The sequence below is a fragment of the Tamandua tetradactyla genome, chromosome 5 (genome assembly GCF_023851605.1).
Source record: "Tamandua tetradactyla isolate mTamTet1 chromosome 5, mTamTet1.pri, whole genome shotgun sequence".
Lineage (NCBI taxonomy): Eukaryota > Metazoa > Chordata > Mammalia > Pilosa > Myrmecophagidae > Tamandua > Tamandua tetradactyla.
Genome location: NC_135331.1, coordinates 21,820,289 through 21,847,318, shown reverse-complemented (window position 1 = coordinate 21,847,318; position 27,030 = coordinate 21,820,289). Strand labels below are relative to the sequence as shown.

Below are 27,030 nucleotides of genomic sequence, written 5' to 3'. Positions count from 1 at the left end.
CCATTGGCCTGTGGCCCTCGCCCAGGGCGGGGCATTCCTAGTGGCTTGCTTCCCATTGGTTCACAGGAAGGACCTGGGCGGGGAAAGCCGTGGCGCTTGGTTACAACGGGTATTGGCTGATACTCAAGCCAATTAGTAAAGGCACTCCCGGCTCGCGCTCTCTGATTGGCTGAACGGGAGGAGGACGTCCTCTACCCCTGGAGCCTGGCGCTCCGGTATGCATGTGTCAGGGAGCAGCTTCGGCTCGGTCTCGGGGCGGCAGGGTCTTCGGCAGGTAAGAGGCGAGGCTGGCGCCCGGGAGCGGGCGGCGTGAGGTCTGAGTCCGAGACACAGGACAACCTCGGACTTGGCGCCCACCTGCTCTTGCCCCAACTATGAACATTTATTCCGGGGGATTCGGTGACCTTGGATGTGACAGGAGTGATTTCAAGCTCAGTTTCCCTCTCTAAGAAACGGAGTCACGATACCACTTGCCTTGGAATGAGATTGAGGTCAATAATAAAGCAATCCACGTGAAGTATTAAGTGGAGGATAATTTTGCATCGTTTATAAAATCATACAGTGCCTGGCGTTGACCCAGCAGTCCCTTTCAGGGATCTGTCTTGCAGAAATCTTTGCTTAAGTATGCAAAAAGTGTATCGGGTGTTTTCTGCAACCTTGTTTATGACTGTAACACATTGGAAAGAGCTTAAATATCCAGGAATGTTCTATCTGGTGCATGATTTCATTTAAATTTTTACCTTCAGTAGTAATATAATAAAAAGTGGAACCAAGAACAGAGGCAGTACTAAGTAACTATCAATAATCGAGTGATTATGAAGTGCCAGGCACTGCTGTTTCCCTTGCATTATTTAACATAATCTTCCCAACAACCTATGGAGGCAGGTACAGTTACATGTAGGAAAACTGAGATTTGTAACCATTAAATAAGTTTCCTAAATTTGCATCACTGGGGAGTGCAAGAGCTGGGATTTAAACTGAGATCTTTCTGATGTATCCTGTAGACTACTGCACTGCACTGCCTTTTAGGCACATAACAAGTGCTGCACGGTAGCTGCCTTTTTGTTACCACCATGGACTTCAGCCAGATCTCTCTAAGATCCCTTCCCACATGTTCTAACATCTGGGGACCTTCTTTCTTCTCTCCTTGACTTTACCTTTCAGGGTTCCCAGGAGCCATGTTGTCAGATGTCCTGCTGGTGTCTGCTCCAGGGAAAGTCATCCTACATGGAGAGCATGCAGTGGTCCATGGAAAGGTAAAGGCCCTAGAGAACTTTGAGGACTGGGCACTACTTTTCACTGGTACTAATCTTGAAAAAGGCAGAAAGGAAGCCATGAGGTATAACCTGGGAGCAAGTTTGAGAGGAGACCACTCTCCCCACTAGCCAGGCAAGGAAAAGACAAATCTTATGTGTACTACTCACACATCTCTGGTCTCACTCATTAAGATAGCAAAAAGTTCATTTATAAAGTCCTGGGAGTGGAACAAGATCATCTAGGAAATGAGCATTGGTAGGGAAAAAAAAGGAGGTTTGAAGACTGAACTGTGGGGCACTCCAGCATTTACAAGTTGGGAAGATGATACAATCCAGAAAGGGAGACTGAAACAGGCATTCTTTCATTTAACTCTTACAACCGCCCCTGAGCTACAAGCTTTTATCTTATTTTACAGATGTGAAAACTGAACCTTAGGAGAGATTTGGTTAACTTAACTAAGGTTCCACACATAAACTTGGCGGAGCTAATAGTGAACCCAGATCTGTCTGAAATCAAAGCCCATGCTTTTTCTACTTATCCATTGCCACTGCTATCCTTGATGTTGCTAACATATTTACTTACCTTTATTTCCTTTTGAAAACTTGGTGATTATGGAGAAGAAACTGTGATGGCTTCCTTGGTATTGAGAACCTTTGAACTAAATGTAGTTTTGCACAGGGAAAGCAGATATGGAACAGATATTAACTCATAATTGATTGCAGTGACTGTGCCCACGCTCCGTGGGAGAGTATACTGAGGTTGATTGGCAATGTCTGTCAGGGGGTTGGGTGGTGACCTGTATGCTAGGCATTTGCTCTCTCTTCACGGCGCATTAATGCTGGTCCCCTGTCTCCTAAAACGAGAGCCATGCTTCTTGCCACCCATCCATGGGCTTATCACATTTGCTTTTACTCTACAGGTAGCACTGGCTGTGGCTTTGAACTTGAGAACCTTCCTCCGGCTTCAACCCCAAAGCAATGGGAGAGTGAGCCTCAGCTTACCAAATATTGGCATCAAGCAGGCCTGGGATGTGGCCAGACTTCAGCTATTGGACACGATCTTTCTGGATAAGTGCAAGGAGGAGAAATCAGGTATGGTTGGAGCCTGGGCCCCAAAAAAGAAGGGGGGAAAAGGGCAGCCTGGTACTTCTTCCTGGCTGTCTCCAAGGGAGCAAGAGGCAAGCCCCTTGGACAGAGGGTTCTTTCCTACCCCTGCAAAATTACTTTTACTTATTTCTTAATTTTTACAATTTACAAGTGCAAAATGATGCACTAGAGCTCTCTGGACTGTTATGCACAGATGATCAAATCATAAGGTTGAGTGGAAAAAACAAGATGCAAAAAAGTATATATAATACAATGAAGAATAATAAATTATGTATAAGGATGTGTATAAATGCATAGAAAAGGCTCTGAGAGGACAGACATGAACTTGACAATGATGTTGTTTTGTTATCTCTGAGGAGGGTCCTAAAGTTAGAAGAGAGGCCAAACGGAACCTTACCTTCTATAATGCTGTCGCTTTTAACAAGGTTTTGTATTTTTATCAAAAATGAAAGTAACTCATGGATATTATTGGGAAAATACCGACAATACTGGCACAGTGCAAGTAAAGAATCATCTGTTCTTCCTTTATTCCCCTCAAGAATTCTAAACATTTATTTTCTGTGGATGGATAATTAGATTAATTGAGATAGGGAGAGATCTCTATTTTTTAACCAAAGATGGGTCAGGCCACATACACCATTCAGAAATATGCGTGCATGTTTCTAGTGTATTAGGAATGTCTTTCCATGCCAACAAATGAAGGCCTACACGATATTTTTTAATAGCATGGGCAATGTTGTGTCCATTCAGCAGCGGGCAAGTTTTTTTTGTTTTTTTTTTTCAATCAGCAGGGTCACACCCATACCAAAGTTGAGTGTGCTTTTCTGTTCTTATTTTGCTATTTCTTCATTGGGGCTGAGGCCTCATTGTTTGGATTGGTGTTACTCAGCCAGGGGTGAGGCAAATAAGATCCTCTAAAGTTCTTTTTCCAAACCGCTGGTTCCCATGGCAAGCCCTCCCTTATACTGAGATGGAGTAAGAATTGAAAACCCCTACTTTATAGCAACCATTTTCAGTTTCGATCCTTCCTTGGAATCACCCCTATGGTTTTGTTTTGTTTTCAACAATATAGATGGATTTCTGGCCCCAGCCCTCTCCTACTGAATCAGAAACGGTGGTACCAGTCGTGCCTGGGCATATGTGTATTTTGAAAGGGAGTCCGTGGGTGATTCTAGGAACACCCTCAATGAAAGGCCCGTGCTTTGGAGGACAGCTTCGAAAACTGACAACCAGAGCAGGCTGGAACTTTCTGTTGTATGCAGGGTCTCTCAGGCAGAGCAGAAATGTTCCCTGGGAACTCATGGCACCAAACGTAGACCTTGGCTCCTTTTAGTACTCAAAGCTGTGCATGAAAATGTTCACCTGTTGGGCAAGCCCTTTCCCAACTGCAGATTCTAAACCAGCTGCTGCTTTTATATGTGAGTAGCATGGGATGGAAGCAGTCTGGTGTGGTGACACATGTCAGACTACTTATGACTCCCTATGTGACCCTGGGGTGGTCACTTGACCCTCTGAACTTCAGTGAGCAGAATTGCATTGCCTGGCTAGGGCTTGCAGTGAGGATCCAACAGGATTGGAGATGGCCCCAGGGGCTGTGGTGCTGAGCCTGTACTTACCCGAGGGGTTCTTACCACTTCTGGAAGGAGACAAAAGGAACTTGGGCCTTTTGAAGACATGCTTTCTACTAGGTTGCCAAGATCCGACATCTTTTTCTCTTAGTGTCTTTTTTGCTCCCTTCTAGATTAATAAACGTTTATTGGGCATTTGTATGTTCCAGGGCCTGTATAAGGTGTGTTACATATGTTAGAATGCCTAGAATTCTCCAGCCTTTCCTGGAGATAGGAAATGTCATTCAACTCCGTATTATGGATGAAGAAATTGAGGTTCAAAGAGGCCAAGTGGCTCCAGCTTGTCCACGTTGAAGAAAAGATTCAGATCCAGGTCTTTCTAAATGCCAGAGCCTAGGCTCTCAACAACACTTCCATCTCCATTGCAGAGCTCTGAAATTTCTGGGCTTTCAAAGGCTTGGCTGCCTGTAATGTATTATTAGTCCACCCAACACATATTTATTGGCCCTTAATAGGTGCCCTAAAGTTTCCTAACCCAGGCAAGCCCAATTCAATGTCATATGCCCTTTAGAATTACTTTTGCAAAGTAAACTAGTCCAACCTGCTCTGCTGAGTCAGCCTCTTGGGAAAGTGGCCCAGCTTCTTACATGTCAGTGGAAGAGGAATTGTCACCTTGCCTTTCCCTTCTGCCCAAGCAAACTTCCATATTTCAGATTCACTGGTTTTATCTGAGTGTCTTAGACTTGCCAGTTATGTTTTGAGAGAGCAAAATATTGGGGGACTTACTTCTTTCCATCCTTGGTTTTGGTTTTGTAAGATGGAAGGTCAAACCCAGCTTTTGAGGGATTGAGTAAGAGTTCACTTTGTGTGTTTATGTCTTAAAACTATTAATGTAGAGCATGCTGGAAGCTAAGGATGCTACATACGTAAATTAACTTGATCTTCACCACATCCCTGCGAGAAGGTACTATTGTTATCTCTGTTTTCTGAAGAGCTGTTCTAGTTTGCTAGCTGCTGGAATGCAACACACCAGAGACAGACTGGCTTTTAATAAAAGGGGATTTATTTCATTAGTTCTTCAGAGGAAAGGCAGCTAACTTTCATCTGAGGTTCTTTCTTGCTTGGGAAGGCACAGAACGATCATTGGCTTTTAATAAAAGGGGATTTATTTCATTAGTTCTTCAGAGGAAAGGCAGCTAACTTTCATCTGAGGTTCTTTCTTACTTGGGAAGGCACAGAACGATCTCTGCTGGCCTTCTCTTCAGGCCTCTGGGTTCCAACAACTTTCCTGGGGTGACTTCTTTCTGAACCTCCAAAGGCCTGGGCGGAGCTGCAAGTGCTGAAATGAGGAATGCTGAGCTGCTTGGGCTGTGCTACGTTGTGCGCTCTCATTTAAGCACCACCCAATTAAGTCAAACATCATTCATTGCAGCAGGCACGCCTCCTAACCGACTGCAGATGTAATCAGCAACAGATGAGGTTCACATGCCATTGGCTTATGTCCACAGCAACAGAACTAGGTGCCTTCACCTGGCCAAGTTGACAACTGAATCTAACTACCACAAGAGGAAAACTGAGGTTCAGAGAGGTTTAAGTCACGTGCTCCATGCCACAAAGGCAGTAAGAGGCATAATCAGGATTCAGGCTCAGGTCTGCCTGTTTCCAGAGCCCAAGGTAGCAGCACAACTGATAGACCATGAGTTCACACCCATCCAGGTTCTAATTCCAGTAACTTCACTGGTCTGTATTCTCTGGTTCATAAAAGCACCTGGCACCAAAGAGATGGAAACAGCCAAAATGTCCATCAACAGACGAGTGGCTAAACAAACTGTGGTATATACATACGATGGAATATTATTTAGCTTTAAGACAGAATAAACTTATGAAGTATGTAACAACATGGATGGACCTTGAGAACATTATGCTGAGTGAGACTAGCCAAAAACAAAAGGGCAAATACTGTATGGTCTCACTGATATGAACTGACATTAGTGAATAAACTTGGAATATTTCATTGGTAACAGAGACCATCAGGAGATACAAATAGGGTAAGATAGTGGGTAATTGGAGCTGAAGGGATACAGATTGTGCAACAGGACTGAATATAAAAACTCAGAAATGGACAGCACAATAATACCTAACTGTAATACAATTATGTTAAAACCTTGAATGCAGCTGCATATGAGAATGATAGAGGGAGGAGGGCTGGGGCATAAATGAAATCAGAAAGAAAGATAGATGTTAAAGATTGAGATGGTATAATCTAGGAATGCCTAGAATGTATAATAAGTGACTAAATGTACAAATTTTGAAAGTGTTTTTGCATGAGGAAGAACAAAGGAATGTCATTATTGCAGGGTGCTGAAAATAGATGTAATTAATATTTTAAAATGTCACCTGATGTGTGAGACTAAAGCAAAAAATGTTTGTTACAAAATTTATATTTTGACTAGTGCATTTCCTGATATAACTTATGTAGATAGTTTGATTGAACACCATAAGTACTTGGAATCTCAGGTAGGACATGAGATTTTGTTGGTTTGTCCAGAGTGATGCCCCGATGAATTCCAGAGTGATTCGATCAGTGAGTGGAAAAGTATCTGCAAAGTCCCCTTCGGGGAATGGTGAGAGTGGGGAGAAATTCAACTTCCCCAAGTTGAATTCTTGATATTCTCACAAGCAGTGTGGACAACCAAAGCTATAGGCTGAGCTTGGGGTTTGTTCATATGAAACTTAACCCCACAAAGGATAGGTCAAGTCTACTTAAAATTTAGGCCTAAGAGTCACCCCCAAGAGAGCCTCTTTTGTTGCTCAGATGTGGCCCCTCTCTCCAGCCAACACAACAAGCAGTCTCACCACCCTCCCCCATCTACTTGGAACATGACTCCCAGGGGTGTGGACCTTCCTGGCAACGCGGGACAGAGATCTTGGAATGAGTTGAGACTCAGCATCAAGGGATTGAGAAAAACCCTAGAATGAGCTGAGACTCAGCATCGAGGGATTGAGAAAAACCTTCTCAACCAAAAGGGGGAAGAGTGAAATGAAACAAAAGAAAGTGTCAATGGCCGAGAGACTCCAAACAGAGTTGAGAGGTTATCCTGGAGGTTATTCTTATGTATTAAAATAGATATCACCTTGTTAGTCAAGATGTAATGGAGAGGCTGGAGGGAACTGCCTGAAAATGTAGAGCTGTGTTCCAGTAGCCATGTTTCTCGAGGATGATTGAATAATGATATAACTGTCACAGTGTGACTGTGTGATTGTGAAAACCTGTGTCTGATGCTCCTTTTATCTACCTTGTCAAGAAACGAGTAGAACATATGGAATAAAAATAAATAATAGGGGGAACAAATGTTGAAATAAATTTAGTTTGAAATGCTAGTAATAAATGAAAGTGAGGGGTAAGGGATATGGTATGTATAATCTTTTTTTTTCCTGTTTTTTATTTCTTTTTCTGTTGTGTTTTTATTTCTTTTTCTGAATTGATACAAATGTTCTAAGAAATGATGAGTATGGAACTATATGATGATATTGAGAATTACTGAATGTATATGTAAAACAGAATTTAAAAAAAAAAGCACCTGGAACCCTCTCACCCATCTGTGTTTGCTTGTTTGCCTGTGCAACAGAGCAAGGGGACATCCCAGTGCCCTCCGCAGAGCAAATGGAGAAGCTGAAGGAGGTGGCAGGCTTCCCCGTAGACTGTGCCATCAACCACCACCTGGCTGTGTTAGCCTTCCTTTACCTGTACCTGTGCATCTGCCGGAAGCAGAGGTGTGTGCGTGGTCTCGGGAAGGAGTCCTGTTCTGCCTCCCGTGGTTAGCTGGGAAGGGTTTCTCTAGTTGTTGCTGGTGGAGGATGCACAAAGCCTACTCCTGCTTATGTTGCTAGCGTAGCAGCTCTCCTTACCTTGGTCAGGCATCTTGCTGGACACTTTGTATATGCTAATCTTTGAACACTCACAACAACCCGATAAGAGAGGTACTATCCTTGTTTTACATGTAGAGAAACTGAGGACCAGCCCTGTACTGCCTCTTCTGGTCTCTGATTTAATAGAATCACAGCCAAATGCCATCCTTGGATTCACTGTGTGGCTTCTCCCCAGTCATGCCTACTGAGGCATTTTTGCTCCACCTTCCCCTGGCTCCCGGAATACTCCCTGATTAGTGCAGTGAAGCCTAGGTCTACTCACACATTACAGTGAGATCTGAGTTACCTACCCTTTGGAGAACCAGCCATAGAGGGGTGTTCTAGCTGCCGGAATGCACCAGAGATGGATTGGCTTTCAATAAAAGGGGACTTATTTAGTTAACATACAGTTCTTCAGAGGAAAGATAACTAACTTGCAACTGAAGTTCTTTCTTACGTGGGAAGGCACAGGGTGACCTCTGCTGGCCTTCTCTCCAGGCCTCTGGGTTCCAACAACTTTCCCCGTGGTGATTTCTTTCTTCATCTCCAAAGGCCTAGGCTGAGCTTCGAGTGCTGAGAGGAGGTGTACTGAGCTGCTTTTGCTGTGCTACGTTGAGTGCTCTCATTTAAGCACCAGCCAATTAAATCAAACAATTTATTGCAGCAGGCACACCTCCTAGCCAATTGCAGATGTATCGAGCAACAGATGAGGTTCACGTACCATTGACTTATGTCCACAGCAACAGAACTAGGCTTACTTCACCTGGCCAAGTTGACAACTGAATCTAACTACCACAAGGGGTGACAGTTATATTGAGGTGGTGTCATATGGAAATAGCATGGGTTCAAAAGATTTCAAACCCCAACTCTGTCACTGACCAGTATGCTTGGGGTCCTTACCCTTTCTGAGCCTCAGTTTCCTCATCTGTAAAATGGAACTAGTAATAGTACCTACCTCATCAGGTTGTGTGGTTAACGGAGTTCATTTATGTAAAGTGCTTAGCACAGTGCCTGACACTGAGTTCAAGGGGTGATCTATCATTACTAACGTCCTCAGAAAACTCTTGAGAGCTTTAGAAATACCGTATATAACAGGCCCAGCATAGTAATGGGCACATGGTCACTATTATTCTTTTGCCCAGAACTCAAAGGGAAAGCCTCAAGGACATCCCTTCGCCCAAGTAGCAGACTCTGAGTACATGGCACCATGGGCCATGCAGTATGTCAGGGGCACGTTTGTGAGTGTCCTGGCACTTGCTGTGTCTAATTCAGGGATCCGCAGCTTAAGAGGGACGTGTGTCCTTCTGCGAGTGGGTGGGAAGCATTTCACAATCTCCTAGTCTGGGGTGGAGTGGACATGTTTAGTTCAGAAAGGCACAGTGTTAAAATGTTATGTTTGGGAAGTGGGGAAAAATATGGGAAATTATCGAACATGAAATGTGACGATTCTCAGTTGGTGAGAATACACATAAGGTGCAGCGATTCTGAATTTGTAGTTACCAAAAGCAGATGTGTGTTACACACAGTTGAGAAACCGTCGGGAAGGAGGCATCCACGTAAACACACAGTCCAGTGAATTGCAGTGGGGGGACAGTGGAGCACGGGTGCAGGCTGGGGTTCCTAGAGGGAGAGCTAGGAATTGCTTTTGTGAGTGGTCAGGGAATGCGTGTCTGAGGAAGCAACATTTGAGAAGGATCTGGGAGGATAGGCAGAAATTTCCTTAGGGATAAAGCAGTGCAAGGTTGTCCCACCCTGTGCTGAGAACAGGCCTGTGGAAGAACCTAGCATGTTCAGGGATCAGGAGGGAGTTAGAGAAAGGGGTTGGCAGCTGGCCAGGTGCTTTCCAGAAGTAATTTGCTTGGACAGTGTCGTGATTTGAATGAATCTGGTACCGTTTTCTAGTTGCCTGATTCCATGTGGGTTCTTGCCATCCAGTTGGGACACTGTTGGGATGGGTAAGTCTGAGAGTTCAGAAAATTAGGTCAGAGCTTCAGAGTCGGGCCCTGTCCATATCCAGTCCTTGGCCTTGACCCTGGGCCGAGTTGGCTCCTCCCTCCCCTTCAGGAGAGTCACGCCTTGTGCCCTGGTGTGTTGCAGGACCCTGCCCAGCCTGGACATCGTGCTGTGGTCAGAACTGCCCACCGGGGCCGGCTTGGGCTCCAGTGCTGCCTACTCAGTGTGCCTGGCAGCTGCCCTCCTGACCTTGTGTGAGGACATCCCAAACCCCCTGAAGGACGGGGATCCCACCAACAGGTAATCATCATCCTTGCCCTGCACGCCAGGAGCTGAGCGGGGAGCCTCGCTTTGAGAACTCGCCACACCCCTTTGAGGCAAGTGGTATCACGGTGGCTGCTTTACAGATAGTTGGGGCTGAGGCACAGAGAGGGCCTGTGGCCAGCCCCGGCTTGCACAGCTGTGAGAGGCAGAGCAGGATTTGAACCCAGGCAGTCTGAATCCAGAGCTCTTCTCTGCCCCTGCACTGAACCACTTCCATCCCCCACCCCTCAGTCCCCATTGCAGCTCTTTTGGGCTCAGGTGCCCGTGGTGTGGGAGAAGGCCCTGAAGCCAAATGTGGAGGCCACAGGGTAGACCAGCTGTTGGATTCAGCCATGCCATTGCCTCGCTGGGAGGCCTCTGCACCCCTCCAAGTGCAGTTTCCTCCTCTGTAAATTGCAATGGTGATGCCATAGGGGCTTGTGCAGCATCATCCCAGACTATTAGGAAGACAGAAGTGCAGCGTGTCAGAACTAAACATAAGGAAGTATGTCTATTATAGTAGGCTGTCTCCCTCCTGAATGCCCCTCTGACCTCCCTACGAAAGGAGTGTCGCCTCTCTGCAGTTTTCTCAGGCAGCCTGGGGTGAGCCTGTGAACCAGTGAAGTGACATCAGGAGCTGGGGGAGCTTCTGGAAACAGCCAGGTGGAGCCCAGCCGTGGCGATTAAGGTGAACCGCTGGTCTCTGGCCAGCAGAAGAGAATGTTTCTCAGACATGCTGAATGCCAGGATGACCAGAGCTACGTGTCACCACCCCGAGCAGCACCCCCGCGTCCCCACAGCCCTCCGCAGGGCCACAGCTGAACAGGCCCCGCACAGGGCACTGGATCTGCAGTAAAGAAGTCTCTTCCTGAGTGCAGTGTTGGATATTGAGCTTGTCTCCCTCTGGTCTGAAATGCTGTGGTTTTCTATTACCCCAGGCCCTGCTGGGTGCCTGGTTTGGGTTTCTGTCACATCCAATAACTCCTTCTCTGAGACACATAAGTTAAAACACAGTTGAATTCAGACTGCATCCAAAGGTTCTTTTGATCCTTGTCGGCCACAGTGGATCTGGAGGCTGTTGAGGTTATCCATTCCCCAAAGTTTCTTTGAAGGGTTCCTATGTATAGAGAGAAATTGGGCAGGGGTAGGGGTGGGGGTGGCTGAATCCAGCAGGTGATGAAAGAGCGTACCTGTCGGTAACACAGTCAGTGGTTTTCCAGAATTCCTGCTAACTTGCTATGGGGCCTTGGGCATCCCCTCCTGTCTGAGCTCCATTTCCTCATCTGAAAGTGAAGGCACTGGACCTGGTGATCCCTTGGGGGCCTTTCCATCCTCTGATGAGACGATGAATCAGGAGAGAGGCTGGGATACAGCTGCTCAGTACTGCAGGCTAATCGCTGCTTATAGCCCAGATTAGCGAAGGCCCGGTTGGCCCGGGTTCATTAAACAGACCCTCACGCTTGGGTCAGCAAACCAGCCCTGCCCTTTGAAAGGGCGAAGGGGAGTGTGTTTGGTCCCCTTCCCATGCTGCATCGCACCCTCCCCGCTTCTCCTTCCCTTGAAGACAGTCGTTCCCTCTCAGAGCCTTCCGGGAGTGCCAGCCCCAACCCGCCCCCTCCCCATTGGCATTTCTAAAACAGAAGGAACCAGGGCCTGGTCTCGAGTGAAGGTGGTTGAAATCTGAGCCCCCTGAAACACAAACTGTGTTCGGAGTAGGTGGAATCTCCCACTTGTCACGAGGGCCGAGCCTGGACTAGGTTCGGTGGCCTGGGTTACTCTTTCCCTCTTGCCCACTCACTTCGTTCCAGGCACACTGCCACTTGCAGAAAGGGCCGAGCGCCTGACCGGGTCCAGGTGGTGCATAGGCGGGTCCCTGTGGCTGGAATGAATGCCCTTCCCCCACGTCACGCCCTGCTGACCCCCACTTGTCCCTCAGGCCCTGCCACTATACCCGCCACTCAACCCTGCATTGCCCTTATGGGGGTGGGGAGGGTAGCTAGATAGAGATGGCTTACTGACACTACTGTCACCACTAGACTCCAAGCCCTAAGGAGATGGGGACTGTGTCTGGTTTGCTCCGTTTTGTGAGCTTAGTCCCATGCCCATAATAGGTGCTCAGGAAGTACTTGTCAAATTAATGAACAAAGGAATGAGTGAGTTTCTCTAGGTTAGGAAGGTTTAGTGGAGTAAGAGCTTGGGCTCCAAAGCAGCAGTGCAATCCTAATGTAGCAGTGAGAAGCACTGTGCTCTCAGGACATTACTTTACCCCTCTGAGCCTCAGTTTCCTTTTCTGTAAGAACAGAGGTAATAACCATAGCTGCTCATATGCTTATTGTGAGGATTACAGGAGCTGGTCCTTTTGAGAAAGCATTTAACACAATGCTTGGCACGTGGTAGTCCATAGTGAAGTGCAGTGTTCAGTTGCACAACCACCGTGTGAGTTGCAGGTCAATAAAATCATCGCTTGGCAGATGAGGAGAGACTCAGAGAGGGTGATTGATTTGGCCAAGGCACCACAGCAAATTAGTGGTTTGTCTAGGTTTTAGGTGAAGCCAGCAGCTGTGATCTCAGGTGGCCTGTTTTCTCGGACAATATATTATCCCTGTGGCACTATTCAAAGCACGTTGTGTTCTTTCTCACAATAGCAGCAGAAACAGAAGGGGAAAGGATGAGGGAATGGGGCTGGTCATTTTTCTTTGGATCTTTTCACTTAAACCATTAATGAGCTCTCACCTACTCTGGAAGATCTCTCGCCAGTGCTGGAGAGAGATCCAAAGATGCCTGCTGCAAGCTTGGCCCCTTAGGAGCCTTGGGCACCTGAAATTCTCATTAAGAAGTTGTGCTTTTGATCTACCTGCAGGGCTCTACTGGCTTTTAAAAAAAAAATGTCTAAAGAATCCACATGGAGTTTATTTTTAATTTAATTTTTTCAAATACTTTTATTAATAAAATAACATATAAACTTACAAACATTCCATGCATGGTATACAATCAGCGGCCCACAATATCATCACACAGTTGCACATTCATCTCCATGATCCTCTTCTTGAAAATTTGCATCACTCCAGAAAAAGAAGTAAAAACGAAAAAAGACACGCACTACACTGTTCACCTCTCCCTCCCACCGATCACCGGTATTTCCATCTACCCAGTTTATTTTAACCTCTGTTTCCATGAGTTGTCCATTCCCCATCCACATTTTTTACTCATCTGTCCGTACCCTAGTCAAAAGGGGCATCAGACACTAGACTCTCACAATCACACAGTCACACTGTAAAAGCTGTATCATTATACCATCTTCAAGAAACGAGGCTACTGGAACAGAGCTCTACAGTTCTGGTACTTCTCTCCAGCCACTCCAATACGCCATAAACTAAAAAGGGGATATCTCTATAATGCATAAGAATAACCTCCAGGACAACCCTTCAGCTCTGCCCAAAATCCATCGTCACTTCACTTTGCCTCATTTTCTCCTCCCCACTTCGGTCAAAAAGGTTTTCTCAACTCCCCTGATGCCAGGTCCTGTCCCATCCCAGGATTTCTGTCCCACGCTGTACTGGGTCTTCTTAAAGGCAGGTTTGGTTCAGGAGCAGGTGCATATGAGAGGTTTGTCATAATAACCAGCACCTGCTGTTTGTGGAGCCCTTGCAAAGGTGATCTCACAGCACTCGCTACACATGTGGCTAGGCTTTGAGGAGGGTGGAGTCAGCATTTTACAGCTGAGGAGAGTGAGGTAAGAGAGGTTAGGTAACATGCCAGAAACACTCAGCTAGTAAGAAGCAAGGGAGAATAGGACTGTGTGACTGCGGGGTGCTTGCTCTTTCCACTGAGCCAGGCAGTAGGGTTTCGGGGGGAAAGGGAAAGCCCTACACAGTCTTAGCCAGAGAGGCCAAGGGGGTCTCAGCACCACAGTGACAACACATTTCTGTATCTCCTCCAGGTGGACTGAGAAGGATTTGGAATTAATTAACAGGTGGGCCTTCCAAGGGGAGAGGGTGATTCATGGGAACCCTTCCGGAGTGGACAATGCTGTCAGCACCTGGGGTATGTATTGCCTTGGCTTTATTTTTTTATTTTAATTATATCATCATTAAAAAATCTTTATTGTAGTTTAGATGCTCAGGCTCTGGTGATTTGGGATGGATAAGACTCATGCACTCTGAGGAAACTAGCATTTCCTGTTTTGGGGGGAATGGGAGAAATCTATGGGGCCTGGGAATTCACAGGTTCGGTCAGTTCCCCAGGGATCCCCTGTGTTGAAGCTACAGAACCACCGCTGTGGGGTTTGCAAACCACACAATGGCAGGCCTCCCCGCTTCAGTGGGCCGCTTGCCTGATGGGCCAAACCCCACCTGGCCTGCGGAAGGGAAGTGGGGAGCCCAGAGGAGAGCGTCCTGTCCTTCTGGACCTGTTGTAACTGAAGCTGAGATGACTAGGCCTGCTTAGCCTCCTCCCTGGATGGGACAAAACTCTAACCCCAACCCAGAATCTGACCTTGCTCCAAAGATGCAGAGATGCACGGTTTTTCCTACTGCATTGACCTGCTTTGTCTTTCTCTAGGAGGAGCCCTCCGATACCAACAAGGGAAAATTACGTCTTTAAAGAGGTAATTGTGGGGTGGGGCAGCACTTCCCAGCCAGGCTGCTTCAACTTGTCCGGTGGGAATCACTGATGTGCGGCCAGTGCCCCTGGGCTTCCCACTCCCCCAGCGCAGCCCTCACAGTCTGCGGACCAGGAGGAAGTAAGGGGCAGGGAGGATCGTGTGGCCACTGCTCTCTTCTCCTCCAGTGCCACTCTTAAATTGCCAGGAGATCAGAGGGGGAAGTCATGCGTGGCTCTCCCATTCACCTTCCAGAAAGTGGCTATTCCCCATTCATTTCTTCATCCATTCATCTACCCATTTAGTGAACAAGAGTTGATATCTTCTAGGGTTCCTGACAACATGGTAATAGGACCTAGGAATATACAGATGACTCCCAGACCCAGTTCTTCCAAGAGCTCTCAGTCTGGTGGGGGGCAGGGGGCAGGCCTGCACGCACAGCCTGTGCAATGAGAGAGTTGCCGTAATGGAGGCAAACAAGGCAGAGGTGGGACTAAAGTCAGTGGGGGGGCTTAGGAAAGGCATAGAGCAGGGGTGACACATGGCAACTTCCAGCCTTTACCCCATCCCTCTGCAGAATTGTAAATACAAACATGCATGTTAAATGTCCCCTTCCTCTGTTTGCAGCCACAGTAGAAATATCAGGTGCAGGGAATTAATACATGGCCAGGTGCCTTTTGGCCTTATCCCTGAGCTTGTAACTAGGTTGGGTGGTGCTGTTTGTCATGGGGCACTTTGCTGCCTCAGTGGTTCTTTCTGTGCCTGTGAGAGCCTGGGGCCTCTCTTGCTTCCCTGTACACAGAGGAGTCTTCTTCACAGCTGAGTGTCAAGTTCCAGCCTCCTGCCTTTGTCTGCACCTCTGGATCTTTCTGTCCCAGCTCTGTGGCTTCCAGGAACCAAATCTGTCTTTTCGGAGGCTCTGCACTAGGGTTTCGTAACCTCAGTATTACTGACATTTGGGTTGGATAATTCTTTGGGTGTGAGGCTGTCCTGTGCATCATAGGGTGTTAGCAGCCTCCCTGGCCTCTACCCACTAGATGCCGATAGGGCTGCCCTCCCCGCTGAGTCAGAGCCAAGATTTGTCTGCACACATTGCCACATGTGCCCGAAGGACCAATCACCCTTGTTGACAACCACTATCTACCTACATAAGGAGTCATAGCCATTTAATGGCATGGAGCAGCTTCCTCTGGCTGCCCATGGAATCAGCAGAGCCTTGGAGCCCAGATTGGCATCAGCTCGGCCAGCTGGGCTGAATCTGTGCTAAGCCAGGGCAGGAGTGAGTGCAGGACCCTGTGAGGCCTGGGCCTGCCCACTGGAGGAGGCAGTCATGACTGTGAGCCTTGGAGAGAAGACCCAAGGGGAGCTGTGCCATCAGAAAGGTGGTGAAGCTGCTGTGGATGAGAGCAAAGGGTCATGGGGGCAGTGGTGTTCATTCATTCAGGGTTTCCTGAGAGCAGAGGCTCTGGAGTCAGCAGGCCTGGGTTTGAGCCCAACTCTCTTGCTTTCCAGCCTCCTGGTGTTGGCCAAATCATTTATCCTGAGGCCTCTGTCTTACCTAACCTGTGCTTATCTAGCGGGAATCCTGAAAGTGAAGTCAGAAACAGTAGTTGTTAAATGCTTAACTCTATGCTAACCAAGCATACTCATTCATTCCACAGATACTGAGCATGTACTCTGTGCTAGGCACAGGGGTCTCTGCAGGGAACATATCCGCATGGAATCCAGTCTCTTGTGGGAGGAGACAGCCCACACGTAGATGGCTTTGTGAGAGCATATCAGGCTTTCATAAGTGCCTTTACAAAACGTAAAGCAGGGCGAGGGGTAGAAAGTGAAGGAGAGAGCTAGTTGGATGGGGTGACTTTTGAGCAGAGACCTAAGTGAGGTAAAAGAGTGAGTCATGTAGCTGTTGGGAGCAGGGGGTATCCTGGCAGAGGAAACAGAAAGTGCAAAGTCCCTGGGGCAGGAGTGTGTCTGATGCTTTGAGGAGCAGCTAGGAGGCCAGGTGGCTGAATGAAGCTCACCAGCAGGGTAGGGAGGAGATGAAGCTGGGGAGGCAGGCAGGGCCAGACCCCACTGAGCCACTTGGTGGGGGTGGCAGGGCTGATGGTGGGCCCATTTGCAGAGCACTTGTCTTAGAAAGATGAAGATGCTGCATGATCTCCACCCTTGGTGGTGGATAGGAATGGAGAGCAGAGCGACCTTGGCTGTCTGCCATAGGGCACTGCCGTGAGCGCATGGTGGCTTCTCTGAGAAGCCAGGAGGCCACACTCCGCATGGTTCCTTCAGGTGGCTTCAAGGGGAGCCCTTTCCCCCAAACCCCACATGTTGCTTCTCCATAATCAAATGCATGGTTTGTGAAGTGGACCACGATATGGCCTCCCAGAATGTGCCTTTTTGAGGAATGGCTTGGTTTTTAAAGGAAGGAAAAAAAAAATGGAATGTCCGTCTTTCGTAAAGTGAGGGGGAAAAAAAATCACAAGCTGAGAATCGATATTAATTTCATGGGCTTATGGCCAGTGAGATAAGGCAGGTTTCTGACAGCCTTTGCCAGCCCCGTTGGATTTTATAGCCTCAAACTCTGAAAAGAAAAGCAAATAAAGGGAGCAGGCATTAGCTGTCTCCATTCTCTGGCCAGAGCTCATCCAGATTCTCCACCCTCCATGCCTGACCTGCAGCACTCTGGAAGGTGGGTTGAAATGACAAAAAAAGCGGTGGCTTGCCCTAAGACAGCTAGGCACAAGGACATTTGGGGTTGGTGCTTTAGAGGGGGTTATCAAGCTCCTGGGAGGGCAGGTGAGGACCATGGTGTCCTGCTGCAGAGTGGGCTGCTGTGGCTGCTCTGGGCTCAGCAGGGCACTGGCCGGGTTGGTTTGATTTTGGCTCCCTGTGACCAAAATCTACTTCCATGCGGGACCACTGTTCAGGTGTCCAAAGGCAGCGTGAGAATTGCCCAGGTGCACAGGCAGCTGGGCTCCTTTGCACTCGTCTTGGGAAGCAGTACCACCTGCACAGCTAACTGGGACATCCTCTCTCCCTGTAACCCCACCATGTGGTCCAGCCCATCCTGTTGGGTTTGTAATAAAACTCCAGCACCTTTCCATCCCAGCTCCTTAACATGGCTGACACAACTGAACCTCCAGTCCCTCCTGTTGCTTGGTCCCCCTCTGTTCCCCTCCCTTTTCCTAGTCCCCTCTGGCTTTCCCTCTTGCTGCAGCTCCTCCTTGCACACTTTGCTGAAGCCAATTTGGGCTTTTCTAATTCCGTGATCATTCTCCCTTCAGGCTTTGCAAAGGCTATTCCCCCTGTTGGAAATACTTGCCTTTCCTGCCTATGCCCGGGTTAGTTCTTTCCCTTCCTGCAGTTCTCAGCTTACAGAGCACACCAGGGAAAGCTTTCCTGGACCTTTACCCCTGTACCCTCACCATCCCTGGCCTCCAGGCTGAGCTAGGTCCCCTCATATGGGCCCAGCACATAGAGGTGCTCAATCAGAGCTGAAGGAATGCACGAGGAAATGCACACAGAGCCCCGGGGAGGGCCCACCCACCCAGGGGCTGCAGGGGACAGGCAGTTGGGGTTTGGCGCCAGGCATACGGCTGGGTGTCAGGTCCACCCTGCTCCGTGGCCCCATGTCCTGCTCTCTGTGCTCCCTCCTGTGTCACTGGGTGGTTGGGGTCCAGGATTGCCCCACACCTCATCCCAGCTCCTCCGCCTCGAGGTTCCATGTGGGCCATGTCTCTTTTTCACCCCCCAGGCCCCCAGCTTTGAAGATTCTGCTGACCAGCACCAGAGTCCCTCGCAGCACCAAGACCCTTGTGGCCAGCGTCAGGAACCGGCTGGTGAAGGTGCTTCTCATTCGGCTCCTGGGGAGTTTGGACAGGGCCGGGTGCAGAGGCAGTCAGCTTTCTTCACTCTCCCTCTGGCTGCGGGGGGTGGGGTTGGGACGGGTTAGGGGCCAGCAGACTTGGAGAGGCAGTTTAGGCCGTGAAGGAGGTCCTGTCTGTGTCCACACACCGGCCAGGAGGCAGGATAGATTCCACAGACAATGGTGGACTGACTCCTTCCCTGTGCTGGCTGTGCTGCCAAGACTGTAGCTCCTGAAGTCGGGGGTGCCAGGGCAGGCAAAACCGGGCCAGAAGGAGAGGAGGTTACCGCACAGGGTAGGCAGAGAGTATGCGGACGGCACCCCGTAACCCCCCTGACCCCACCCCACTGCTGGAGCAGCTGTCCAGTGTCTGCCCACCCTGAGCTCACAGATCCTTCCTGTCTCCCCAGTACCCAGAGATCGTGACCCCCCTCCTGACCTCAATAGACGCGATTTCCCTGGAGTGCGAGCGCGTGCTGGCAGCGATGGCAGCTGACCCGGCCCCAGAGCAGTACCTCGCGCTGGAAGTAAGAGCCCATGCGCGGTGGCCCCTGAACACTGTGCTCTGAGTCCCCGGGAATGGAAACAGGCCAGGATCCTGCCTCTGCCCCACGAGGGCAGCATCCCCGGGCCTGGGCACCACGTGTGTGTGGCCCGCCAAGCCAGCGTGTTGTGTTTTTAAGCCTCTTCTCAGGTGATTCTGGGTTATTGAATGAGGGACCCCACGGGGTGTACTTCGGGCAGTTGCCCACCCGTGGTAAGTGCAATGGGCCAGGTTTGGGGAGCCCCAGGCTATGGGGGTGGGCGGGGCTACTGCTGCCAGAGCCTTCCCATCCCCCTAGGAGTGATTGCTGACCTGGCTTTCTCTCTCCTGCTGTTCTTGGCTATTTATTCAACAAATACTTATCAACTGCCTGCTTTGTTCTGATGCATTCTGACCTGGCTGTTTCATGGCCAGGACCCTGCCCCCTGCTATTTGTAGCGTTTGGAGCTCAGTTTCCAGCCCTGAGGCTTTGGAGTTCCAGGTGGGTCAGACTCCCAGCTTCACCCACTCCTGCTAGCTGGGCAGCCCCAGGGACCGTCTCAAGGATCAACAGGCTCCCATGGGTGGCACGCTGAGCCGGGCATGCCACCAGCTCAGGAAGCCAAAGTCTGCCATGTTGGCCTCAGACACGGTCCATTTGGCCTGGTGAATGTGGACTGACGTTAGAGAGCCATCTGGCTTCCCTTAAAGAGTGGGAAAGTTAGGCAGCCTCAAGCTGCCCTAGGCCATCGTGGGCCTCTCTGGCTCTTAGGCTGTGCTTGGCCGGAGCTGCAGAAGGGCTTGTCCCCCTCGAGACGCCCTGCAGCCTCCTGCTTGCAGCAGTCCCGACCACTGCCTGTTTCTTACCCACAGCCTGCTGCAGTCATCACCTGGCGCGCCCCCGCCCCATGGGCATCTGAATTGGCAGTCCCTTTAAGGGATGAAACGCTACTATACCAAGCCTTTCCACCAACGGTTCCACACTTGACCCTCAGCAGTCTCCCTGTGAAGCAGGCATGTCGTCCCCATTCTGCAGATGGCAAAACTGAGGCCTAAAGCAAGTGACTTCTTCCAAGGTTATCCAGCTAGTTGTGAGTGACTGAGCCAGGAGTCAAACTGACCTATTTGTTTATTCCTTCGTTTAACAGTTCTTTAATGAGCACCTGCTACAGGCCAGAAGCAAGATCTCCTTCTAATTCATGGGCTTTTGCCGGCCCCCAGCCACTGCCTCCACTCCCCCAGCCTTTGCCTTTCTGGTTCTTGATTCCTTTCACGTAGAGAGGCGGCCACACAGTCCTCCTCCTCCTGAGCAGGAAATTAATAATGATAGAGCACTGCCTAAAATACACCCTGTTGAGCCCCCCAGAGAATGCCGCAGAACAGCACGTTGATTATATATTGTGTATATTTTTGGCTGTGGCAGCCGCTGAAATGTGCCACCCAGCTCCTGGACAGCTTTGCGCTCAAACCAGCGAGCTGTTCTCCTGTGTCACAGCCTGTCATCTGATTCTTGACAGATTTTGGATCAGAATGTGACAGGTGTCTGGAACCTGCCTCAGCAGCGTGACACCTGGCGCTTGGGCCCAGCGCAAGGCCCCAGAAGTTTCCTCTCACATCCAGCCCACAAGGCGGATGAAAGGCACCTGGGGCTGCCACTGGGCCGTCGCTCCTGCCTGCTCATATGTCAAAAGTGCCAGAGCAGGGTCGGCAGGGCTGGGGTGGAGGGAGGTGACTCTGCCCGATGGGCCGTCCCCAGGGCAGGAGAAGCAGGTGGGCCTCAGCAGCCATGTCTCTGTGATTGGCAGCCCTTGCATCACCCAGGGGCTCACAGCAGCCTCAAGCCGAGCTGCACCGCTGAGCTGTGCATTGTACGCCCACCCGCTCTCCACAGGAGGGGTGGAAGCCGGGGCCCACGGCACTCTCAGGGGTGGGCAGACCTGGCTTCCAGGGTCAGCTTGGTATCTCACCAGCCTAGGGACCTTGGGCAAGTCACTGTCCCCTCTGAGCCTCAGGTTCCCCCTTTGTAAAATGGGGGTTATGGCAGTATAGCCTTAAAAATACTAAGAGCCAGGCTGGCCACGGTGGCTCAACAGGCAAGAATGCTTGCCTGCCATGCCAGAGGACCCAGGTTCGATTCCCGGTGCCTGCCCATGTAAAAAAAATAAATTAATTAAAAAAAAAAAACTAAGAGCCGCCTGTGTTTGCAGAGCACTTAAGTAAAGCAGGTGTTGTGCAGAAGCCTGGTTTCATCTTCGTGGCAATAAGGCAGATGCTGTTATGATCCCTGCTGTATGAGGAGAAAGACTGAGGCTTTAAGAGGAGACCTCACCCCAGGACATGGCTGAGGACTGACAGCACCAGCACTAGACCTGCCTGACTCCAGATCCCCTGTCCTTAGTCAGGGCTAGGTGGTCGAGGCACGGGGTCATTAAGGCGTCCCATGTGGCACTGGCAATCAGTGCTGAGTTTGGTACCTGGCACTGTAGAGGTCCTGGAGTGAAGTGGCCATTTTCTCCAATTAAGCAGCAGGGAGCCAGGGGGTGGTTGACAGAGGCCTCTGCAATCCTCCAGGTGGCCTTTGTCCTTTGTTCTCCCAGCCTGAGCAGCAGGTGGCTGGAGACCCCGAAATCCTTGTTCACAGGGAGGCCCCAGGACAGCACAGTGGTGTCCGCAGGGGCATTCCCCAGAGGCCAGCTCACAGCCACCTTGGACCCTGGGAGTGTGACAGGACAGAAAGCAGCGCTGAGCCCTAAGACGGAAACGCCTGCCCACTTGGAGCCAGAGGCCTGACTCTTGCCCACAGCCTCTGCCCTCCCGAGCTGCCTTGCTCACTTAGCTGGCCCCCGAGGGGTATACCGGGCTTCTGACAGGCCAGCTGAGAGGGAAGTCCTGTCTCTGCCTGAGTACTGTGCATGCCAGATGGAGGTTTGAGTTAGTCCAAGATGTCGTCCCCCTTTCCTGCCCACTCCCACCCTCTCTGTCAGAAGGGTTTTTCCATGTCCCTACAGGTCTTTTTCCCTTTGCATACATTTCTACAAGTGTATATGAAAGAATCTTGGAGCCGGTTTGGAGTACCTCCTAGAATGCTCAAGCCAGTCTGACCCTGAGACATGACCTTTAATTTAACCTGCTGATTTGCAGTGGATTGTAGGGAAACTGAGTCCCAGAGCAAAGAGAAGACTGGGCCATCCACTGGGTCACTGTATCACTGGGCAAAACCCTGTCACCTCTTTCCCTGGTGTCCAGGATGGAGGCTGGGGTGGGGGGTGGCCCTTGGCTAGCCTGTTCCCTGACCTCATAGTGCCTACTAGACGCTCTCTCTGGGCCATTACATGGTATCTCATTTCTTTCTCCACTCAGTGCTGGGAGACAGGTGATGGGAGAAGGCAGGCCCAGAGTGCATGATCACTGCGGGCAAGAGTGGGACCCAGAGCCCGTGCTCTCAGCCACTCTATCCTGTGATGGCGTCCCTTCCTTGACCACCCCTCTCAGCTGACCCTTCTCCAGCAGGCTTGCTGAAGCAGCCTCTGCAACCAGTCAGCCATTCCTCCTTTTTAAAACAGCTCCAATGCTGCCATTCCCTCACTTAAGTACCTCCCTGCCTCCTCTACCCCTGTTCTCTCCAGGATGCAGCCCCAAATCCCTAGATGCAGGCAAGGCTCTTCCAGGTACATGCAGTCCCTATGCCCCCTCGGGCTGGCTGGTCTTCAGTTATCTGTCACCTGCTCAGTCATCTGAGCACCCCTTTCTGGGCCTGCTGTGCAGTGCCCAGCAAACCAGGTGGCAGAGGTGCCAGCATGTGTCTCACACATGTGCTCAGTGTCTCAGCATATCCTGGCCCCTTGCTGGAATGCCTTGTCCTGCTTTTCCATGTGACAGTCCCCTCCTTCAAACCCCAGTGCAGCCATTAGAGTGTGACCTCCTGGAGGCTGGTCTTGGTGGCCTGGTTCTCACCCAGTATTTGCTGAGTGACTTAACTGCCAGGCTGTCCTGCTGCTGGCTGGCCATTAACGCACTCCCCCGGTCTGAGCTGATGCTCCTTCTTCTTCATTTGGGGCTATTTTGCTCAGCGGTTAGAACCCCTAGAGTATTCACATTGCTACAACTGTTGGGTCTTACTGCTAATTAACACATTGGTTTGCAGATAGGGAAACTGAGATGAGCGGCTTCTGGACATTCTTTTCTGTGGTTAGTGGGTGTGGTCCCTAGAGCCAGTTTTTGACACTTCTATCATCAGACAGAAAATTATGTGTCTGTAAGATGCTTTATACTTCAAGAGGGTGTTTCAGCAGAAACCAGGCTCCGAATCGGAGTCCTGCCAACTGACATGTGACTCAGCTTCCTTGAGCCTGTTTTTCTTCATCTGTAAAATGGAATGGGCATCACGTATGCATCAGTAATCTAATGATAATGGCAGATGACAGAGTGCCTGTGGTGTGCACTTGGGCACCTCTCAGAGCGAGACTGGGTGTAAATGGTGCCTTTCCCACCAGCTGAGTACTGGCCACTGTGACCTCCCAATGACAGGGACTGTGGCTGGGTGCTTGTCCTTAAAGCCCCAGTATTTATCTTGGTCCCTGACCCATGGTGGGGTTTGGCAAACCCTGATGGAGGAAGATGTAAGTAGAGGATTCTTGGGCAGTAGTAGCTGTTAGCTTTATTATTTCATCCTCTTGCATCTCATTTGATCCTCAGGAGAGCAGGAATTGTGTGATACAGAGTTAAACCTAGACAGACACTTAGCTCTTTTTCCCACCTGTGACCTTACTTGGTACCACACCCCAGTTCTTATTCCGAAAACTAGTCTCTGAGGCAGCTGTAGGATGACATATTATTTAAGACTTTTTCTCTTGCAAATGACAGAAATCCAACTCTATGAAGCTCTTAGCAGAAAGACACATAACTGAGAAGACCAGGGTTAGTGATTCAGTTAGCGCTGGATCCAGGAAGTTATATGGTTGGGAATCTCTCCATCTACCATGTAATCTCTGACCCTGTGGCAGGGAGGATGACTCTGGCAGCCTGTGTCTGAAGTCTAACCATATTTGACTGCCCCAGTGGAAAGAGCAGAGAAAACCCTGGGAGGGGACCAGGGTGGTTTGCGTGCCCACCCCCAACCAGTCGCCCTGGCCAGGCATGCCACATGTGCTCACCACCATGGGAGGCAGGTGGGTTTAGCTCCATCCAGGTCCATGGGGTGTCCTGCAGGAAGCGGGGGCCCTTCTCCCTCTGCAGAAGGATGCTGTGCCAGGTGGTCCAGGCCATGAGCTGTCCCACACCAGCAGCCATCCCAACAGTTGTGGTGGGTATGTGGGTGGCCCCAGGACCTCCCCTTCAGGCAGACCAAGAGGGAACTTACCGGACCTTCTCCTCCAGGAGCTCATCGACATGAACCAGCACCATCTGAATGCCCTCGGCGTGGGCCATGCCTCGCTGGACCGGCTGTGCCAGGTGACCGCCGCCCATGGACTGCATAGCAAGCTCACTGGCGCAGGTGGCGGCGGCTGTGGCATCACACTCCTCAAGCCAGGTACCCAGGGGATGTGCAGGGCTGCCAGTCTAGGCTCATTCGCCTATGGGAGAGTTCCGCCGGGAAGAGGAAGAGGCTTGGGAACAAGTCTCAGTTCCGCTGCAAGCTAAATTAACTTGAACAAGTTAATGAGCCTCTCCGGGCCTTCGTTTTCCCATTGGTGAAAATAAGGAAAAATGGGTCACCTTGGTTAGATTCCTCATTTGTGCAAGATTGTTGGCCAGATTCAAGAGGATAGACACATTTTAAAGGACCTGATGTGGGGCTGCGTCACAGTAGGGTCTCATTTCGTGGTGGCTCTTCCTACCACTTCCGTGCCGGCCATGCCTCCCACAAGCCTGAGAAAGGAGCAGGGCACGGGAGCTGTCATGCCGGCCTCAGCGCCTGCTCTCCCCTCTCGATGTGGTCCCCATGGGGTTGATCTTGCTACAAAATGAGGGGGCCTCTTTCCCCTTGCCTTTGGGGAAAGTGCAAGACTGAGCTAGGGGCTTATAGAGGCCTCCTACGCTGGGGCCGAGGGGCTGGGAAGGGGCCCTTGGGGTGTCTCACTTCCCGACACCCCGCTCTCAAGACTGTTTAGGGCATCCGGTGAGCACAAAACGCTGCGATCTGCCCCTTCCCTCCTTTCTCTTTGTTCACACTTCTATGGTTCCCTTCTCTTCTCTGTGTCCGCCTCCCCCTCTTGATCTCCTCCTCCTCCCTGTTTTCACCTTCCTTTCCCCCCTTACTTTACATCGAGCCCACCAGTAGCCCCAGAGACGTCCCCTTAACCCTCAGTGGTGACTCCCTGCCCCAGGAGATTGCTGTGTCCAACTTCAACAGACCTTGACCATTGGTTCCTAGTTCAGAGGTGATGACAGTGACAAGTGTTCGCATGTCTGGAGTGTGTATGATAGGCCAGGCACTGCGCATTATCTCATTTCAGCCCTCAGTACCCCTGAGGAGGAAGTGTCATTACTGGCTCCATATTCAAGATGGCCAGACTGAGACTCAGAGAAGTGAAATCACTTGTCTCAGGCCACACAGCCAGTAAGTGGTGAGGCTGGCTGTGCACCTAGAGCCCATGGCTTTTAACCACTGCTCCATAAACCCCCAGGGAGGGTGCACGGCCCAGGTTGGTGTGTGTGTTTGTGATGTGAGTAGGCTCAGACAGCCTCCTCGAGCCTCACTGCCCTGTCGTGGGGGTGGGGTTGGCAGCAGGAAGCTACCGTGGTCCCAGGGCCTTTGCCTTGATGCAGGTGAATGGTCTCTGAGGGAGCTGACAGCTGTCAGTGGTGACCTGCTGCTTTCCCTCCCCCAGACCTGGAGCGGCCAGAAGTGGAGGCCACCAAGCAGGCTCTGGCCAACTGTGGATTTGACTGCTGGGAAACCTGCATCGGTGCCCCTGGAGTCTCTGTCCACTCAGCTGCCTCCCTGGACCCCCACGTCCAGCAGGCCTTGGATGGCCTCTGAGATGTGTCTAAGCTGCTGCAGCCCCTCCGAGAAGCCCTTCCTGGATTCTGGGGACTGACCGGTGGGAACCCAGCTCCTAGTATTACCAGAGAGGCCCCAGCCCCACTGTGATGCCGCTCCTGTGGCTGTACCCTTTCGGTCCCAGTGGTGGGACCCGAGAGCCCATGGCAGACTGGGCCACCAGGGGGGCAGTCTGTGTTCTGCATTTTCTCCAAGCTGGCCAGGCAGTGGGGCCATGAGGGGGGCCTCTGAGACTCCAGTTCTGGGAGGGATTTCCTTCCCAGCCTCCTTGGAGCTTCCTTGGAGCTCCCACAGACCCATCTACTGTAGACCTTCACCGTCAAACTTTCTGGTCGACTTGGTTGGTGCTTGGATGCGGGAAGTTTCATTTCGGAAACAGCGTGCCTTCTTTATCCCCTCTGCCTCTACGTTTCCAGCTGTCTCTTGCAGCCAGGCACCCTCTACCAGGAAGTAGACCCCAAGCAGGGCAGCTCTTGTCCCACCTCCTTCCATTGTACCTCCAGGTGTTGACTTGCTTGGCACGGTACAGGCCTGCCTAGCACTTTCCCGTGCCCCTCCCTGTGGGCCTGCCATTCTGCCCTTCAGGGAGCTCCATCGCTGGCAGGCCCGAGGGTTGCCCAAAGGCAGGGCCCCGTGGTAGTTTCTTCCAGTCTGTACAAGGAGGGAAATAAAAAGATCTTGCTTCGCTCCGTGTGCAGAAGGATGTGACTGCTGACTGCAGACACCCCAAACCTTGCCCTGGTGTCCCCATCCCTTCTCCAGCCATATTCTCAGGTCACTTGGCTTTGTGTCTTGGGGACATCAGCTGCTCTGTCCTCCCAGCAGGACTCCAGGCTGCTTTTCCTGAAATTGCAAGCTTTTGTGAGCCATGGAAACAAACCTGCAGTTGCTCCTGGGACATTCCTTTCTTTCTGAAATTCGCTGATTGGATGGAGAAAACAGA

General features: G+C 50.5%; 1 protein-coding gene across 1 annotated transcript; it reads left to right on the top strand.

The window, feature by feature from the left end:
• The first annotated feature begins 145 nt into the window (after positions 1-145).
• MVK (mevalonate kinase) lies at positions 146-27,030 on the top strand. The gene is given in 12 exon segments (XM_077160077.1): positions 146-274; positions 1,165-1,256; positions 2,177-2,348; positions 7,561-7,705; positions 9,938-10,093; positions 14,037-14,140; positions 14,657-14,702; positions 18,451-18,541; positions 18,972-19,088; positions 24,461-24,614; positions 25,915-26,012; positions 26,014-27,030. Coding segments are annotated over 11 exon segments (1,272 nt in total). The 5' UTR covers positions 146-274; positions 1,165-1,178; the 3' UTR covers positions 26,125-27,030.